Source organism: Amphiura filiformis, chromosome 5 (genome assembly GCF_039555335.1).
Source record: "Amphiura filiformis chromosome 5, Afil_fr2py, whole genome shotgun sequence".
Taxonomy (NCBI): domain Eukaryota; kingdom Metazoa; phylum Echinodermata; class Ophiuroidea; order Amphilepidida; family Amphiuridae; genus Amphiura; species Amphiura filiformis.
In genome coordinates this window covers 44,173,033-44,193,021 of record NC_092632.1, presented here as the reverse complement: position 1 = coordinate 44,193,021, position 19,989 = coordinate 44,173,033, and the positions used below count along the sequence as shown (strand labels likewise).

The 19,989-nt window shown below is 36.0% G+C and overlaps 1 protein-coding gene across 2 annotated transcripts; it reads right to left on the bottom strand.

The window, feature by feature from the left end:
• Positions 1–550: 550 nt before the first annotated feature.
• Positions 551–18,150, bottom strand: LOC140153192 (short transient receptor potential channel 3-like). 2 transcript variants are annotated; one of them, XM_072175871.1, is made up of 13 exons: positions 17,727–18,150; positions 15,323–15,441; positions 14,200–14,307; positions 12,148–12,561; positions 11,195–11,382; positions 10,664–10,869; positions 8,362–8,501; positions 7,083–7,354; positions 5,769–6,215; positions 5,064–5,262; positions 3,186–3,326; positions 2,990–3,043; positions 551–2,797 (listed from the first exon to the last, which is right to left on the bottom strand). In XM_072175871.1, the coding sequence occupies exons 1-13, from the start codon at positions 17,893–17,895 to the stop codon at positions 2,708–2,710; spliced, it is 2,547 nt and encodes an 848-aa protein (XP_072031972.1). In that variant the 5' UTR covers positions 17,896–18,150; the 3' UTR covers positions 551–2,707. The 2 variants fall into 2 exon arrangements, with proteins under 2 accessions (XP_072031972.1, XP_072031973.1); XM_072175872.1 differs by having other exon boundaries at positions 15,376–15,441; positions 17,727–17,775.
• Positions 18,151–19,989: the final 1,839 nt, after the last annotated feature.

Genomic DNA, 19,989 nt, shown 5'->3' with positions numbered 1-19,989 from the left:
TCAAATATTGAGACAAATAAAGCTGACACACAAAAGGAATGGTATTATGTTCTTAACAAGGTTTGATATGAGGGATGTCATTCCGCCCCACGTGTATGATTTCTTTGGGAGGCAGAAAACGCACAAAACCTTCGTTTTGATGTAACTTTGATTATTGGCTTCAATGACTCATTTCCAATTAAGCGCAATACGATAAATAAAGTATTAATATTAGAAATAAATTTCATTTTTTTTAGGTAAATGGCTAAAACAAACAAACATGACCTCTGTCATCCCAGTCTCCTTGAAACGTTTTATACCCTTTATATATAACCCGACATTTACGTTTTCTGTCCAACGTTTCGTGTTTGCTGGGGTGTTTAGTGACCATGCAGCCAGTCATCATCATGGTAAATCAAGGAACGGACAACGTACATGATAATGATTGGTACAAATCTCGTTGTTTCCCGTGTTTATACAATATTCTTTTGGATTTGCCACTGTATTACGTCTTGTTGTCAAGATCGTTGATCAACCAATCGGCGTGATTGTTTACGTACGCACAGCTCGTACGCACAGCTGAGACCACGGAAGAAATAAAAAATTAACTTAACATAAATTTTAAGGTTATATGTTCGATTTCATGTTATTGTTACGTTTCAGTTTACATACGACTTTCCATGAGTTGTTTTTTAATGAGGAACATTTTAATATCCCACCCCTTGGCCAGTAACTATGCAAAGTCATTTCGATGTATAGCGAACACAGAAGAAGGGCGGTATTCAATCTGGGTAAACTTGACTCGGCAATTTCAACAGATTTGACTCACCTCGTCATGCTCGTGTATCGCTATCCTTAGGAGCTCTTAGGCTATCGTGTCCGTCATACCGCAACAACAAACATCTTAAATCCTCGTCTAACGAAAGTGGGACGACTCCCTCACACGGAATTATTTCATGTCGCACCGCCAAACGACTCAAAGTACTTGTACGATCAGCTGAGCTTTGTGCTCGTTTTCATGGTTTTAGAGAAAACAATTTGACCTGGACCATACAACCTTGCCCAGTGGTGGACGGGTATGATAGGCCCTCCAATTTTAAGGATAGGGGCTAAATCCTTTTGTCCATTTTTGTAAGATATTGAAACATTATGGACACTTCGTATAATGTTATATTTCATTTGCACTGATAGATACCAGTACCTATCCATTGGTACCAAAACCATAGACATCGGACTATAGTAAAATTCCACAGGGGTTGCGACTATATATCCATTCCTTCCCTAAGGAATCGGATAGCAACGTTTGCACAGAATTTTTGTGGGACTTGAGAGCACTTCAGACATATCAAATTGCATTCTGAATACGAGGAATGTCCTGATGATATCAAATGATATTGATGTTTTTAAAAAAATCGCGATATAATACAAATTTTATTTTTGGATATTAAACAGTCCTCGAAGTAAACTTTATAAATCTAATGATATGTACTTATAGTGTATGTTTAGCCCCGATATAGAAGACCCAGTACCAACAAAAAACATCAAGGTCGCAGGGCCGACGACTCCCATAAGACGACTAAACACTCCAAGTGGGACCCAATATAAGGGCCAAGAAAACAAGAGTAACCTTAATGTAACATTGAATGACCAACAGCTGAACCCCATGGTGCGGGAACTGCTGTATATATCACCAGAGGGCGCTATTTGTAAGATATCTTAAACTGCCGTATTATGATCAGTTTAAAATCATTTGTAAACTATTTACGGCAGTTTAGTTAGGAGACCAGGTTGCTCGTGTAGACTTCTTTTATTTGGATACATGTAACAATGTATTGCTCGTTGCTTTAATTTGATTAATAGTCATACTGCAGTTACTGTCCGTTTTCCTATACACAATACACAGTGCTCTCACCATTGACGCGTGATCTCTACAAATGATGTGTGTGAAGAATGGGCACTTGCCTAGTTAACATCACTGTGTGAAAAATAACCAGCCAATATTTAACTTATTCTCCAAACTTCTAGCAAATATATTTCTCTAACATGACCTAAAATTACAGCTAGGTTAGATGTTCAGAAATAGTCGCACTTTTGTAAAATATGAGTTAGGGCAAGGCATAGCTAGCCAACTCCCCGTGTTAATTGAATGGAGATTTGACCGAAAATATTGGTATCGGACCGCTCACTTCTGAAGGATGCCAAAAAAAAAAACGGTACAAGCTACATTTAAACTATTCTCTGGCAATCATCATGATGAGTTTCTTATATAGTATGCCGAAATTGGGTACTGTAGGTGACTGACAAAGGGTCACACTTTTGTGTTTTAGGAAGGATATGTAAACGACAGATAACACCAAAAATATGAAGAAATTATTTCCAAACCGTGTTAAGTCAACAATCATTATGTTGCTCATTTTCAAGAATGCTGGTTAACAAAAAGCAGGCCATTGTCTCATTTCGTGAACAAAGGTCCACTACCATTGTTTCCTTGCGTTTCCTTTATAATCGGTTACCCAACTGAAGCTGTATTATAGCAGCTCATTGCTATATCGCACATATAAAACAGACACATGTGCACAGCCAGAGAAGATCCGATTTAATCAGTTGAGCTGTTTCAATGAGTGTTATCTTGGTTTAATAGCTTTTAATGGGGTTTAAGTCCTGCAAAGGTCGAGGTGAATTCTACTGTAGACATGACTGCATCATGTTGGTTTCAGAGTATGCATGATTATCTCTTCGTTTTCGATGCAAGACGAATGTTTGTAACTTTACGCTGTAATTCAAAGATGTACCGTTTGGTTATAGCTGCGTTCGTTTCCTGTAAGGATTAAAACAAATTAAATTAGCAAGGGTAATCTGCGATGTCGCTCAACAAAAAAAGGTGACCTTTTAAATATATTATGATTACAAAAACCATAGAAACCTTAATGTTTTGAGTACTAAAATAATTTATCCCTTTGCTAATTTTTTTGTTCAAAATAATAAAAGCAGTAAAAGTTATTTTCGTTACCTCAAAGTGATCACGACGATCCTTTACTACAGTATTTCTTTCTAGTAGTTTATGCTGTAGGAAATAAATGACATCACAATTCAATACAGTAACACATTTTTTTGTATATTTCAAATGCAAGGTGGACTCATAAAGAGTTGATATAATTTACATTTAATTTGAATTGACTAATTCATTCGCTGGTAAGAAGAAATACCTTTTTATGTGGATTCAGGCAGGACAGAAACAGCCAAATATCTGGAATTAAGTTGAACGGTGGCGGCAAAACAGCGCCCTCTAAGATATATCCTGTCATCATGATGCTACGGGAGTATTTCCATTCCATTTCAGCATTTTCCTGTGTTTCAAAAAGATCAGTTTCAAATATGTTATAATTATTCATGTAGACAAATTTTGCTCTTTTGTTGTGGTAAAAGAATGTGATCTAATCAATATTTTATATGTACATGGCAGTTTTGAGCGCTTGTTGCACTGTAAAAACAGAATAATTATTATTTGTTCAATTCAGACAATTCTGTATCGGGTGTACACTATTCCCATTTCTTTGAACAAGTTCATTTGGTTTATTGGATTCAACTGTTAACATGATTCTTTTTATACAAATCCAATAATAATGAAGGTGTTAAACTCACATTTTAACATTTTTACTGACGTTTCACCACTAACAGTAACACTAGTGGTTTAATCAGACTGGCAACTCATCATTTTGCGTTTGCGTTTATTTGAAGAGGGTTGGTGCTTTCATCTGCTACGGATATATGTGCACCACCAGCTGTACAATTCTCTCCTGAACCTTTGTTTGCATACAATACCATGAATACTTTATATGCCTCACTGCACCTTGGTTATGCTATGCTGCATATATTTCCAAACGGTTGCTTTTACCTTAATTCCTCTCGGATGCTTGTGCGTTAACTTCCTGTCATTTCCTTGCACTTATTTCAAAAACCAAACGGAGTCTTCTCAGAGCCACACCAGGCCGAATCAGCAGAAGAAGTGGCTAGACCGTGGCCAAAACGCCGACTACGCCGAAATCTTTGCTTCCACACCTGTTCCCTATTGCCCAAGTTAGCGTTACCCATCCGACACCACGTGGAGGTTTGGGTTGGGTAAGAGGGTTGCCCGCGAGCAATTACTATGCCAGCTCTGCGGGTCTTGGCGGACCGGCAACTCATCATATCTGACTGCTTCCTTTTTTAGACAACAGGAACCAATATAGAGGGCGTGATGAGGTGGTCAAAGATGTTGTTGAGTGAGTAGGTCCCGGAGTAGATGGCTGAAAGAAGCCATCTGGATACGCCGAAAGGAAAAGACGGTCTAAACTCATCACGCCCTCTATAGTGGTTCCTGTTGCCTATAAAAGGAAGTAGCAGTCAGATGTGATGAGTTGCCAGTCTGATGAAACTATTACTAGTATAGTGGTGAAAGGTCATTAAAATGTGAGTTTAACACCTTCATTATTATTGGATTTGTATACAAAGAATCATGTTGACAGATTAATATTAATTCCCTGCAGGGATGATTTGATTTAATTGCTTCACAATTGTTTCTTCGTATAACAGGGTTTTAATTTTTCGTCGCTTTAAGGGATCTGGAATGAGCGTTTTGAGCGTTTCGACAGTATTTTTTGTGGGACATGAGAGCACATCAGACATATCGAATTGCATTCTGAATACGAAGAATGTCTTTCTGATATCAAATATTTTTCATTTTTTGAAATTCACGATATAATACAAATTTTATGACAAATTATTAAAATACGAAAGGTCAAAATTTTCAATTGATCGTCGGCCTTTCATCCCACCTACATACACTTTAAGTATAAATCATCAGATTTATAAAGTTTACTTCGAGTACTGTTAAATATCAAAAATATCAATTTTAATCATTTGCCATAAAATGTGTATTACATTGCGAATTTCAAAAAATCTAAATTATTTGATATGAGAAGGACATTCTTCGTATTCAGAATGCTATTCGATATGTCTGATGTGCTCTAATGTCCCACAATAAATACTGTCCAAACGTTCATACCCCATCCCTTAAGGTGATTTCCCCTTTTTTTTATACCTACCAATACTCGTGTATATGTGCTACTCATCATCGCAATTAAGGCGTTTAGTAAAACTATAACTGCCACCAACAAGTAGAGAGCAAACATAAAGTGTCCAAGTGATTCCGTTAATCCCAATTCTCCATCTTTTATATGTAGGGAGTCCAATTCACTCAATCCAAAAAGTGACCAGAATAACATCTTCATTGACTGCCACAAGCTAACAATATGAAAACAGAAGTATTTCATTAAAATATTTTCAGCATGATGACTTTTGCATTAAGTCGTATTGAAATTTATATTAAATTAATATACTTTGTAGCGTTAAATATATCCATTTATGCATTAGCCGTACATACATCATTAGATAATTCGGCGCCACATTCAACACAGGGCCCGTGGCAAGTGTTCCCTTTGCTCCACTCTAACTCTGAATACCAGATGTGAATTCACACATTTTAACATTAATGGCCAACATATCCCAGCTACACCACTAGCTCAAATTCCAAGTTCAAATTCCAAATTCTAACATTGTTAGTCATGAGAGGTCCTTTGTTCCATCTGCAGCCCGCACATGGAATGCACTCCCGCCTCACATTCCAGGGATTGTGAAACGGACCAGCTTCAAAAGGGAGGTTAACAGCTATCTAGGCAGTTTTATCGTAACGAAACAGGTGTTAATGTCTGGCTATGTTTTGACATAAAAAATAGTGTAGGCCCACTTACTCTATAAAGGCAGGTTTTTCGCATTCTGACTCATCATAGGTATTATCCTGACACTCTAAAAGCTTCAACTCATGAAAAGGTCGATAAAGCTGTGTCATTCCAAGTGAAAACGATATCCACGTCATTGAGAACAGTATTAGAAACTTGACAATGTCTCCAACCATTCCAAACAGCGATATTGCAAGAATACCCAATCGGCGACTGATCATGATAACAGTCTGAAGTAAACCTCCAAATGTTAGGATGTTTGCTAGGGCAAAGGCTGCTTCAGCTAGTAAAACTGTGTCAAATGACGCCCAATCGTTGCGTGTCTCACCGCCAAATCTAACGGATAGTCCACCTGAACCAAGTACTGGCACTACCGGCAGCACCGGGTCTCGACCTACTCCATCACACAGAGAAATAAATTGGCTGTCATCAAAATTGTCGAAATCTCCTTTGTCTCGTCTGAAAGTACAAAATTCAATCAATCAAAAATTTAAAGTCATAATGTATGATTTCAGTCAAATGTTAATTTTGTTTACTCCTTTTCAAATATTACGACATCATATTAGTATCAAGAATGTTTTCTGGTCATTTTATGCCAAAAAATGAGATAAATATTGAAGAAAACCACTTAGCAGCTTGCGCTCTATGGAAGATTTGGCGGAGAAGCCCTGGGATCCCGGGGTTTAATAAAAACTCTTTACTTTTTTATAATAAAAAAAATCCATGTTTAGTCTTTCACAGGATAATATAAGTACACTATTGGATATCACAATAAATTGTGCCAAAATAGAAATTCGAAAAAAAAAAGCAAATCGCATATTATTGCTTTGAAAGCGATCCTTCGAATAGAGTAAAAATACACCTGTGCAAAACCGAATGCGTTCTCTGACAAATGACATAATGTACACATGCATATTGACATTAGACAGTGTCTGTGGGGTGTTCATTTGCATATGCAAAATGTGTCAAAGATTTGCATAACCGGTTGTGTTAGTGATCTGTGATTATTCGCACATTATACAGATTATGCGGAGTTGAAAATATTTTGTAATCTCTAAAACTTGAATAACCTAATACCGACTAAGTCTATTATTGAGTAGGGTTTAATCTTTCCCGTCAGAAGTCCTTTTCAGAGGGTTGAGCTTTCGGAACTCTATCGAGTGCCATCTTCAGAGCAACTTAATATACGAGATGATACGTCTCTCTAGGGGAAGTGTCAAACTGTCTAATGGTTACCGACCTACAGTACCCATTTAGTAACTTCAAATCGTAATGCTGTATAATACTGTATTTCTTTTGTTATTCCTCTATATTATACATGCATACCGGGTATCTGTATCATCTGTGGTCGAACTTCTTGTGGTAGTTTCTGTCTCGTAGTTGTCATATGACGTGTCGTTGTCATTTGACAGCGTAAAAATAGGACGAAAACCAGGTATTGACGAATAGTTACGTGATGGCGGATAATCTGGTACCGAAGAATATTCACGTGGTGGAAAGCCCCCCGATGAAGGGTAATCTCTGCAATTAATCGGGGGTGGTGGTGTTGGTCGACGATGACTACTGAGCCAGTTTTCATCTTGAATCGTATGATGTGTCTGCAACAACATTAAACCATAATGTACATTTCATCTTGTCAAAACCAATTATGCTTCACTGACCTGACATTTTTGACCATTTTGGGCAATGGCCAACTTGTGATGTTTTCGATCCAACTTCTGTACAACAGAGGGTGTACCAGATTTAAATACTGGTCTGTGTGTATAGCTTTCCGGAGCTTTCCTGTAGACCAGCAGCTTAGCCGACTGCCGAACCATCAGGTTTGCGCGCAATCAACGTCCGTTTGATTGAGATTCGTGGTGAGATTTACCCTTGATCGTCCTTAACAACTTCTAAAATGTCATCTGCGTAACGTTTCCAGAGCCGTGGGTTACAGTCTAAGGGGGATGTGACTATGGCTCGCTGCTCCAGGAATTCCAGGTACAGGTTCGCTACAACCGGAGACACCAGGGTCCCCATAGCTGCACCAACGCTGCTTACATATTGTTTCACGAAACAGAAAGTATGTGGTGGTGAGAACAAATTTCAAAAGATCAACGATGTCATCTACCGCGAGTAGATTCCGTTTATTCAGAGTCTTAGCTAGTTCTAATCTAGCTTTGATGACATTAAAAAAACATCACTCTGTAGTCTGAAGATGGCCATCGCCCAAGATGTTAGATGGTCGAAACTGTCAGGTCAGTAAGATATTATTGGTTTTGACAAGATGAAATGTATCATTATGAGTTTTTACAAACCTAATGAACCTCTTCAAGATAAACATTAAACCAATCAATTTTTGTGCAGGTATATTATCAATTGACGGACTCACTGACTCCACACTATAAAGTTAAGAAGAGATCAATAATACTTAATTCCGTTATCTATTTCGGACAATGGTTGAAGTCCAATTTAACTTTTACCCATCACCCCAATGTATTATGGAATCAATTATAAATAAACTTATTTAATATGTTTTAAGTTTAAAGGCATGGTTATAAACGTATACGAAGGAATATAAATATGTCTCTATGATCGTCATGAAGGAAAAGGTATTATGCAGTACCTGTACAATAACGACGAAGCTCAGCACAACGTAGAGCCAATAAAGAACAAGTTGCAAGATATCGGGAATACTGCATGAGATGTTCACGTACATCTTACGTCCCAATCTTCGAAAGTCATTTAGCTCCTTTACAGTCATTCCTAGGAATTGAACACATATTCAAAACCATTACATTATTTCAATCAGTAGCTGAAGTTCTGTGAAACATATCCATGTCGACGTTTCAAAACTACTTGTTTGGTTTATTAATCATGTTAATCATAAGCGATGACTTGGTCCCACGGTTGTTTGATGTATATAGAATTGGCTTCATTATTAAGAAAATGCAAACTATAGATGGCGCTATTTATCCTAAATCATATTTCATAATTTGGAAGGGGTAAGTAATCAATACTGCCAATAAAACAGATGGAATAGGTGAAACAAGTAACAAAGAAATTTTATAAACATATTTCATCAACAAAGAAAAGGAAATATTTGTATTAAAAGCTTGAAAGGGTAATTTATCAGTAACTAAATAGCGTCACCAATCTGATCATAAATAGATACATTTTATATCCGAAAAAGCTTAAAAAAATGATTTGAACGTGAATAATGTTGTAAATATGGGGAAATTAAAGTTGAAAATGACTCAAAAGCATCTGTATACATTAGCATGATACCGCTTTTAGCTGTTTAAGTCTAAAATTAGGTAGTACATGACGTTTTGCTTGAAAAACTAATAAATGATCGCATCAAACATCCACGTCCAGCTGTACTGATGGTGTTTCTGGAAGATGTAAGGTTGCTAGAATTGTTCTGAGTCGAATGCTGGCCCCTTGGTTGATCATTGCTTTTTCAACTCTCCGACGAATCCATAATGACTCTCTTATCCATCTGGGATATCCTCCACTACCTCCCAGTTGTTGTTTGTTGCGGCAACATGGTCTGATTTGTATTAATCTGATATTGTTGAAAGTCTACTTGATCAGGTTTTGATGTTCTTGATATACGTGCCAAGGAGTCTTTCTGTTTCGGCTCCATAGAGGCAAAGTCACAATTGTGCCAGCCTATTTCGTGTACACATCCATCCCGTGGTCTCTATATGTTCGCGTTTATCTTTTGGATGCACAAGACATTAATTTTTAGTGTACTGTGAGGTTTAAAGGCGGGTGGCAAATAAAGACACGCTGGTGTTTTTTCCGAAAATCCTTTTACATATGGAAGAACAACCATGCCTATCGACTATTGATCAGTCTTATTCATGATTTAGAAAGATTTGTTTCTTTGCTTTTGTTTCCGGTCAGCACCCAAGCAATAAAATTCTCCTGAATGAATAATAAATAAAGTCAAACAAAGAAAAGGAATGATCAGAACCAACAGTCGAGGCATGGTAGTACTGCTATACATGAAAGTAGTTTCGGAAAAAACCCGCTGTAGCGTGTCTTTATGAAACATAACAATGCCGAAACAGGAAGACTCCTTAGCACGCATATCCATATCAAAGAACAAAAGAAGGAAACAGAAAAAATCTCAAATAAAATAAAACCACAACAAGAAGCAAGCAAGACTTTTTTCAATATCAGATTAACACGAATGGGCTATATCAGTTCATGTCGCTGCAACAAACCACATTATAGATTGGGAGGGAGAAAAAGCTCCTTCACAGAGAAGACGTAAGATATCCCAGCTGGATAAGATAATCCACATGGATTCATTGCGGGGAAGACAAAACCAGGAACAACCATGGAGACGCAGCATTCAACCTCACTTACATTTATGTCCATTTGATCCAGAACAATTCAAGTAACATTAACTCTTATAGAACCACCGCCAGTGCTGCTGGATCAAGTTATCACTCATGACTAAGAAACCAGGCAGGTAGGTTACGAAATGTCGATTCTCCAAAAATGTGATTACTTTGTACATGGATATGTTTTATAGATCTCTAGCCCGTAATTCTAGCTACTAATTAACAAATGTTATTTCAAAATTCAAAAATATCTCCTATTCGTACCATGTAGAGACCCTTTATAATAATGCACATGAAAATGAAAAAAATACATTTTTGGTAGATAGGTCTTCCGGATATGAGATGTGGTAGTTTATGGTAGTCAAAATTTAAATGAAAATGACGCCTCAACAATTACAACTAACAACACGATTTGAGGTTCTGACAAAAGTGTTGGTATAATATCTTAATTGCAGATACGTTAGAAGCTTATATTGACTTCATAAACTGTAATTTAAGTAACGATACTTGCAGAACACGTTATAAATTGCTTAGTCTTAAACGTATTACCAGATGTTACCATCACCTTACCTAGAATCCATAGGAATATACATATACGTAGTTCGTCATGAATGTCGGCACTTCGAAACGACAGATAACCCGCTCGTATCTGATCATCGGTGACTACCGAACCATAAGTTACATCTTCCAAGTTGACAGACAAATTTAATGTTGTGAAGATCAATAGGGCGAGGAATGTTATTCGTGACACCGTATGTAGCACAAATTTAGCGAATCTAGACAGATTAAAAAAATCGAATGAAATGTACTTCCAACCTGGAAAAAACACGCTGATCTGATCATCAACCTCATTTTTTCACAAAATCAGTCGAGACTCTGACAGTTCTCATACAATTAATCAATAGTAAAACAATGCAGACCTATTTTAGCAATATAGATGGCAGTTATTCCAAATTGTTGAAAATAATGATATCGGTTTCCATCATCATTACATGTATGTGTTATGATTCTGTGAAAAAATAGTCTACTTATATTTTTCGATTATAATAATCATGATAGTCTCCGCAGTGATAGAGTCTTAGACATAAGGAAACTACTTACGGTGTTTTCATCATCCGTCGAATTGGTCCACAAGGAAACACGATGTATAAGAGGCAAAGAAGAGGGCATAAACATGTGAGTAAAGCTGCAGATGCAAACCTTTTGACGACAGATTGCTGTGCATCAGTAAAGAAACCTTCGTACCATAGATCAGTCAAAGCTGCTTGACATTTGTCATGTGCTAAAAACTGAAAAACAGGTGAATATCATCACATTTTAGGATTTTTCTATCATGACATTTGAAGTGAGGTATATATAAAAAAAATACTTTCAGTCAAACTGTTTACATGGAGACATGTGGAAAAATTTCATGTGGGTGGGTGTGTGAGGTGTTTGTACGGGTGTTTAATGTTCCGGTGCGAGCATTCTTGTGGGGTACTGAATAAGTTATAGAAATAGCTTATGGGGTACAATTTCGCAATTTCTTTATGGTGTCAAATCATGGTTCCTACAAGGAAAAATAGCTTACAGGACCCAATAAGGCCTGAAACGCGCGTAAATGCTATTTTTAGAGGTAACTCATGGGGGAGGTAGATACCTCTAAAAATTATTGGTGGAACGTTTTTTGTACCCCACAATAATGGTGTGATAAGAAATATAACCAAGAAAGAACCACTGTCCAATATACACACACAATAGCTGGACCTATAACAACTTAAGAATCCTGGTGTTAGTAGGTGTGTACCGTAAAAACTCAATACTAAGCATATGCAAACACGAAGAGCCCATCCACAAAAATGTAAAGGGCTTTTAGCAAATCATCGATACACATAGTTATATACGAACAAGTAAACCGGCAAATGTGTGTCTCATTAGCTCAATTGGTAAAGCGCCGGACTTTGGTACAATGTCATGTTTTCAAAAGCGCTCGATAGTAAGCACATATGCTAACTAACGAGTTTTTACGGTATGTGCGTAAGTAGATAATGTAAGCATTGGTATTAATCACTTACCCCTTTCACATTAAATAGCAAGGCCTTTTTAATCACACGAGGAATCGCAATGTGTTGATTGCAATGGACACACTTAGGCAGTTTAGTTGCTTTGTTCCCAGCCAGCAAGTATCGAACTTCATCCTCATTTCTAGTCAGGTCCAAAACTTTCCGCGATACAGCTTGCAAATTTTCAGTCAACATTTCAAATTCATCATTCATTCCTTTCTTTTCCCGTTTGGCCCGCTTGATATCCTTGAATAGATTGAAGATATCAGTTACAAGATTTCCGTTGGTTTGTAAGAGGTAAGCTTCAGAGCTGATGGCGTTATAATAACGGTATATGATTCGTGTAAGCTGAGTAGTTGGAAGATGACTGTATTTGGACTTCAATTCCTCGTAACTTGGCATAGCTGCACCGTGTGCAAGGAGAATCTATAATATAGCAAATACCATTATTCAATTATTCAGGATTTAGTGTTGTCAAAACATACAGTACATCAAGTATACCTGTTGGAGAAAATATTGTTACAATTAAAGAGCTTCAAACAAATTGAAAACAGGGCGTCCAAATGACACCTGGACACCGCTGGCTCCCGGGCGCTGGCTATTGCCTTGTTGTTGCTGCATCTACCAGGCATAGACCGGGGGCATAAACTGTTCCGAGCTAACTTTATTTGTCAATTTGTCAAGTTTTTAGTCTGATTTTTCAATACCGTAGAATGGGTTGAATAGGGACAGTTTTGGCACTCTCTAGATTGTAGTTTTTCCTGTAGCCCCCGAAATGGGAAGTCACTCCCATTGTGGCCTGTACACCATCCGCGATAATGAAAACGCGTAAAAGGGTCGTTTTTCGTGGGTAGGCACGATACGCGCGTATCGCGTTTAGGGTGTCAAAAACATGAAAAATTGGAAAAAAGGGTAGCAAAATTGCAATTTCTAAATACGCGGAAATGAAATTTAGGGTATGAAATTTGATGTTAGGAATGAAATTCCTGTTTAGGGTGTCGTTTTAGCCAAGGGTTAAATCCTTGTTTAGGGTGCTTTTCAAAAGTTGATTATCGCGGATGGTGTACAGGCCACAATGGGAGTGACCCCGGGCTGTAGCCCCATGAGCTAAACTTTTGAGGGCATATTATGTCCACCCATGATGCCTTTAATCCACAATTAGGCCCTTCGCACTTGATTATATTAGTTTCCTGTTAAAGATTTGACTTGTTTTTTCTCAATTTCTTATTGCTATTTGTATTCAGAGCATATAAATTATTGTCTAGACCATAACAAACAACGACAATATAGCTACGTGCTATTCCTCAGAAACCTAGAACATCCATATTTTAGCTTTATATGCAATATACTGGTGCCATAAGATCAGTTTCAAGATAGTTGCCAATGAAGTTCTAGATATATTGAAACCGCCATGAATTCATAAAGACCTGTTAACAGACGACCAATTTCGCTTTTGACGGAAGTCAGTTATTTTAAGCAGCATGCCACTTTGAACCTAGCCGATGATACCTGCTTATGGTTTATAAAACCCTTCGGGCATTAATTCAAGTCTCCTTTATCTGCAAAGTATCTCTTTTATGGCATAAACGTTTTAATTAAAAAAGTGCTCTATATTTCCTTCCATATCTTAAATATGATGATTCAAGGATATAGTAAGAGCAATATACACGTATATTTAACCCCATGATAACTATCTGCCGATTGGCCAAAATTAATATTGTGTCGAAAGCATTTGCATTGTTTTGATGAGATATCACTGGAAAATCAGTATTACTACTCTGGATGAGATCAGATATGTATGAAAGTACAAACAATTGCATAACAAATGTAATTTTAGTGGGTTAATTCTCCTTTTGGGCAATTTTGTGTGTATGCATGTCATGTCATAATTACTTTCAGTTATTTCAAATTAGTCTAATAAGAAAATGATTTATCTCAAACTAATCAACTTGTGATCTTGAATAGTCGGTCGTCAGTTATTGGTTTTGAATATATTTGAAAGTCAAGTCAGGATTTCAAATTACCAGCTTGCAATACCTTTTCTACACATACTGGCTATTTTACCTTTACTATGTAATAACTGTTCCTCTCCGCAGCCAGTAAGATAGGAGTTGTCTCCATGCTGTATTCGTCATTGTCTGCAGGACAATCCATAATGTTCGGACCATATTCCTGTTATAATTTTCACAATAATTTATTGAATATACGTGTTTATACTATCCATTTGAACGACTCACAGTTCTACCTCCACCTATTTCAGATATCCAAACATCCCAGCAAACACACAAACGTTTTTAAAACGTTTTAAATAAGTTATATTTTGGGTTTTGGTTTAGGTAAAAACATTTTAATAACATTAAAATGTCGGGTTATATAAAGGTCATGAAATCATTTTAAAACGTTTTGTATGAAAACACACTACAACAATATTTTTAAAATGTTTTCGAAATGTCATTGTAAACTGTTTTTGCAAACATTTTTGGCCAACTATTTTGTCAACACTTAAATAACATTATGTTAAAATATTTGACCCAGCAAACACAGAAATGTTCTTAAAATGTTTTTTACAAAACGTTTTAATAACATTTAAATGTCGGGTTATATAAATGTCGTGAAAACATTTGAAAAACGTTATTGTAAATATTTTGGGCAAACATTTTTTGCAAAATATTTTTTCAACCCCAAAATAACACTCTGTTTTAGAATGATTTGTACCAAGTTTTCAAAAATGTTTTTGGAATGTTATTAAAACGTTTTTATACCCTTTATATAACCCGACATTTAAATGTTTTCTGTAAAACATTTGTGTTTGCTGTGCAGTAAATTACCAACAAATGTTATTTAATGTTATGAAAACGTTTTATAATATTAATGTACCCTTTATATAACCTGACATTTAAACGTTTTCTGACAACCTTTTATAACCTTTTGCGAATGATGTCGAAAACGTTTTGTGTTTGCTGGGATAACTGTATATTATGTAAGAATTATTTCGTTCTCGGAAATACATCATGTCATCTTTACATTGTAATTGATTCCGTACAGAGAATGTTGATAATGATGGCATGATTCTAAATCATGCTGTCAACATGGTCAAAAGCCTTATGATTATCTGCGTATTTTGTGTAGACAGCAGAGTTTAGATTTAATTTCTTTGAAAATATAACATATAAATATAAATTCAAACCTGTATTTTGTCTCTATGTTCACAAATAAATGTCACTGCAGCGGGTCTCTCACCTTCAATCATCCGAAGCAGAATTGTATTCAATTTGATACCATTTTCCATCAGAACTTCGGCAATTTCTTGAATAAAATAAAATAGAACACATTAATATTATCATGATTATTGTCACTCTAATTCAAAAATATATATAATAAATTATATTCTCGTGTACAATGCTTATAAAGACTCTTAACGCGTCACGATATATCCTATAACGGTCAGCATTGATGTATATTGAAGATAAAAATTGTTCTCAAAAACACCAACAAAATTGAGGTCTTTTAGTTTTTTCATCCCAGTTACATACATTTAGTAGCAATCAGATTTTTTTTTATATCGAACGAAAGCTAACACTTCCCCCTAAAAACAATTTTTTTATTACGTCAACAGATAACGCAAATCAATGTTTATAGCAAGGCGAATGTGGTAAATCTGTTGCGAACAACCTATCCAAGCACAATTTTTGACTAAAATGTAGGTTTTAAAAGTCAAAATCTCAAGTGTTCCTTACAATACTGTTCAAATTTTATGTCATTAAATGAAAGAGCATACTTATTGTCCATAATACTAGCTTCATTTCAATGAGCAATGTCCAATTCTCTTTAAATTGCAAATCTTGTGCAAAAAGTTACTATTTTCGCCTGTTTTGTCATACGGTTGTAAATTCAATGAACTATGAATTTGCTAAAGAGCGCTTACAAATTAATATGTTACTTTGAGGACTACTAAATTTCTAAAATCTCAATTTTTAATAAAATGTGTATTTTAGCGCAAATTTATTTGATATCAGAAGGACATTCCTCGTATTCTATACCTTATACCTACGTTTCATTGTACAATTTACTTGCAAAAGGTCTACATTTGTCGTTTGGAACATACCTATAATACTCTGCATTCTTAATTTGACCTCCTTTAAACTTAATTCTCTTATTTTCCATACAATTTAATCAAACAGACGTCCGTAGTGAACGTGACACAGTAAAGGAAATCTGCAGGAGTAATAATGAAAGCAACGAACTATATCGAAGTTATAGGTCACGTTCTTAGTTACTTAGGGGCTGTGCAATAATTATGAGCCCTGGGGAACTGTAAAATGGGGGGAGGGGGAGATTTTTAACAGGAGGGGTGCAAGCAATATATGGCAGACTGAGAGGGAAGGGGCAAGGTATACATTTATGGGACACCTTTTGAAATAAGACGCTCTAAAATATGCAAAATTTCCTGCTCACTACGCTGGCATCGTGCATCTTAGACCATTTAAAATTATTTACAAATTGGGACCAAAACATTTGGCATGATTAAAGGGGTGGAAGCAATTTTTGGCACGAGGAGACGAGAGACCAAGAAAGTTTTGGCACGCCATTTGAAAATTTTACACACGGGCTCATATTGCACAACCACTTAGGACATCATTGTAGAATATAATGCCTTCATGTAGTGCTGCTTGTTTTGCTGTTTGGTGAAAGTACAATAATAATGCATTAATGTGAGCCTTTTATCGTCTAACTCGGCATGAATTATTTGATAAACCTTAAAATATAAATGATGTTTTATGTTTGATGAGCTGACATTTAATGGGACACCCAGCAAACACAAAACGTTTTCGACATCATTCGCAAAAGGTTATAAAAGGTTGTCAGAAAACGTTCAAATGTCGGGTTATATAAAGGGTATATTAAAGGTATAAAACGTTTTCATAACCTTAAAAAACATTTTTTGATAATCTACTGCTCAGCAAACAAAAATGTTTTACAAAAAATGTTTAAATGTCGGGTTATATAAAGGGTATAAAAACGTTTTAATAACATTCCAAAAACATTCTTGAAAACTTGATACAAAACATTCTAAACAGAATGTTATTTTGGGGTTGAAAAAATATTTTGCGAAAAATGTTTGCCCAAAATATTTGCAACAACGTTTTATATAACCCGACATTTAAATGTTATTAAAAGGTTTTGAAAAAACATTTTAAGAACATTTCTGTGTTTGCTGGGTTCAAATATTTTAACATAATGTTATTTAAGTATTGACAAAATATTTGGCAAAAATGTTTGTAAAAATAGTTTAAAATAACATTTTTTGAAAACATTTAAAAAATATTGTTGTAGTGTGTTTTAATACAAAACGTTTTAAAACGTTATCATGACCTTTATATAACCCGACATTTTAATGTTATTAAAACGTTTTTACCTAAACCAAAAGCCAAAATATAACTTATTTAAAACGTTTTAAAACGTGTTTGTGTTTGCTGGGCAGTCTTTGCAGAATCCCTTTAAAACAGCCGTAATGAACAAACCACCCATGAACAAACATAGGCTATAATATTATTTTAACAGTTAATGAATCGCGGCTTTTTTATTCTTACCATAGTTTTCTGTTTCCAGAGCGATTTGGAAGCCTGATTTACCTTCTTCATTTTCCATATTGATGAGATGAGAATTTTTTTCATCATCGCCAATGATCTCTACAACTTTGTTGACATCGTCAGATTTGATTGCACGGAAAAAGTCTGCGTAATGATTTCCAGCAGCCATGGTGGCAATGAACTCGGCAAATATCGTGGTAAATGAAAATACTGGTTTGCACTTGAAAATAACCGGAAAGCTACCCCGGAAAGCTACCAAACACAGGACTGCACAAGTTTACTTTCATATGTTACGAAGCTTTACAAAGTGTATACGATCAACCAGAGCTATGAAAATTCATTGATATTATCATACACAGTTGACGGTCTTAAACTCCACGCTGTGGCTTCACTTGTTTATTACCTACACGAACAACTGATATTTGACGATATTGAACTATACACAGGTCAAACTTTAAGGATACGGTTAATCTCTTGCTGGCATGTTATGCAGCTCATGCCACCAAGATATTAATCGTATCCTTAAAGTTTATTCCAAAACGTCCGAGTTGACAATCCCACCCGGGCATCGGAATACAAGTTTTAATTTATTTAAAGCAATATTTAGACGTTTACATTAAGATGTGCTGCCATTTTTAGATGATTTCTTCAGAATATTCATGGACGTTCTACAAAACAATATCCCTAGAATAACAAAGCCTGAAGTTTTCCATTTGCGGGGCTACAATATCTAAGATTTTTTACTTCTCTGTTTCTGCATTATTATCCCTATATGCTGCTGGTTTCTGGTTTTCATTTTTCTATTCCCAGATTTGATTGACATGTTCAATTGACGGATTGGATAATTAAGGGTACACGATGTATTGTTGGTCGAATTGCAACCACACAAAAAAAAAAAATCGATTTTCATTATCTAAATCAATATATTATTGAAAAATAATACTTTCATGTTTTGCAAAAGTTCATCCTGCAAATCATAGACTGAAAACGTACTTGATTTATTGTTGTTAATGAGGTATGTACGTTTTACAAAGGTGTTGTTGTTTCAGCCCTCTTTGCAACATAGCTCAAGAACCACAGGACCTACAAAAGTATCTGTGATATTTGAATTCTTCTACGCTCGCTATGAAATGATCAATGCCTTTTTTGCCAAAGCTCACTACCAATCGCAAGATGCTGTGAACTACCAAATCGCAACAGTTTAAAATAGTTGCTAACCTTAAGAACTTTGAAAACAGCTTTGTGCGCTGAGAAACCAAAACGTCTATAAATTTATAATATATTTTTCTCCGTTGAAACGCATTTCGTGTGCGATTATTCCTTATGTCAGAATACGGTCTGGTAACCAAATTAAAAAATTGATAGGATAGTATTACAGTGAAAGCCAGAGAAGCGTAAGCGTCCTTAACCATGTTAACGGTTCACCAGTTACCCATCCAGTGTAGTCACATTGCCAATGAAGTAATTATTCATTTCGACAGGACATTAAATTATATTGGGACTACCAGGCGTCTCATACCGCAGCTATATAATAGTCGTGGCAAATTGTCCTATAAGCGTGAAGTTGCGTACTACTGCAATTTTTTCTTTTAACCCTAACACTGAACCCTGCTTTTTGATATCGGAAGTCAAAGAAGATAAGAAAAAGTCAAGAAGAAGAAGAATTTTGACTTGGCACCCCCGGGATTCGAACCTTTGACCCCCCGCATGCCGACCACACGATCACGGACCGGTAGCTACACGGGTTATTGCTGCCAGGCCAACAATTCCGTGAGCATATACACGTAGGATGATTGCGTCATCGCAGACCCTGGGATTCATGCATGCGCAGAATTTTTCATCGTGGTATTTTGTGGTATTTTTGGGTGTTAGGGTTAAGAAACAACCAGGGGTTTGTAGATTCAGAATCAGCCGGGTAGTTTAGGAGCTAAATCTCACATTGGCCTTAATTAAGGATTGAGTTCAACACCCATAGTAGGGGGTAGTGGTCTCAAATTGTAGAGTCCGATTTTTTGCTAGAGGTCACGAAAGGTCACAGAAGGGTAAAATATTGAAGAAAAAAAACACGGTAGAAACAAAGATATCGAAAATGATGTCAGTCAAGAGCTTAGGCAGGATAACCACGTGACCAAAACCAAAACCCAAACTAAAACTCAATAATTATTTGAAATGACAGGTTGTAAAATGTCAACACTATAGAAAATTAAGTTACAGATAAGACAATTTTTATCACTACATATTTCTCTGACAGTGGAGTATTAAA

What these genes read in the sequence shown, in the direction of transcription:
- LOC140153192 (XM_072175871.1), bottom strand. Translation starts at nt 17,895, where the DNA reads ATGGCTGCTGGAAATCATTACGCAGACTTTTTCCGTGCAATCAAATCT. An exon ending in ACAGATGATACAGATACCCG is followed by an intron (nt 6,216 to 7,082) that starts GTATGCATGTAT and finishes TTGTACTTTCAG; the next exon opens with ACGAGACAAAGGAGATTTCG. An exon ending in GCCTGAATCCACATAAAAAG is followed by an intron (nt 3,044 to 3,185) that starts GTATTTCTTCTT and finishes TATTTCCTACAG; the next exon opens with CATAAACTACTAGAAAGAAA.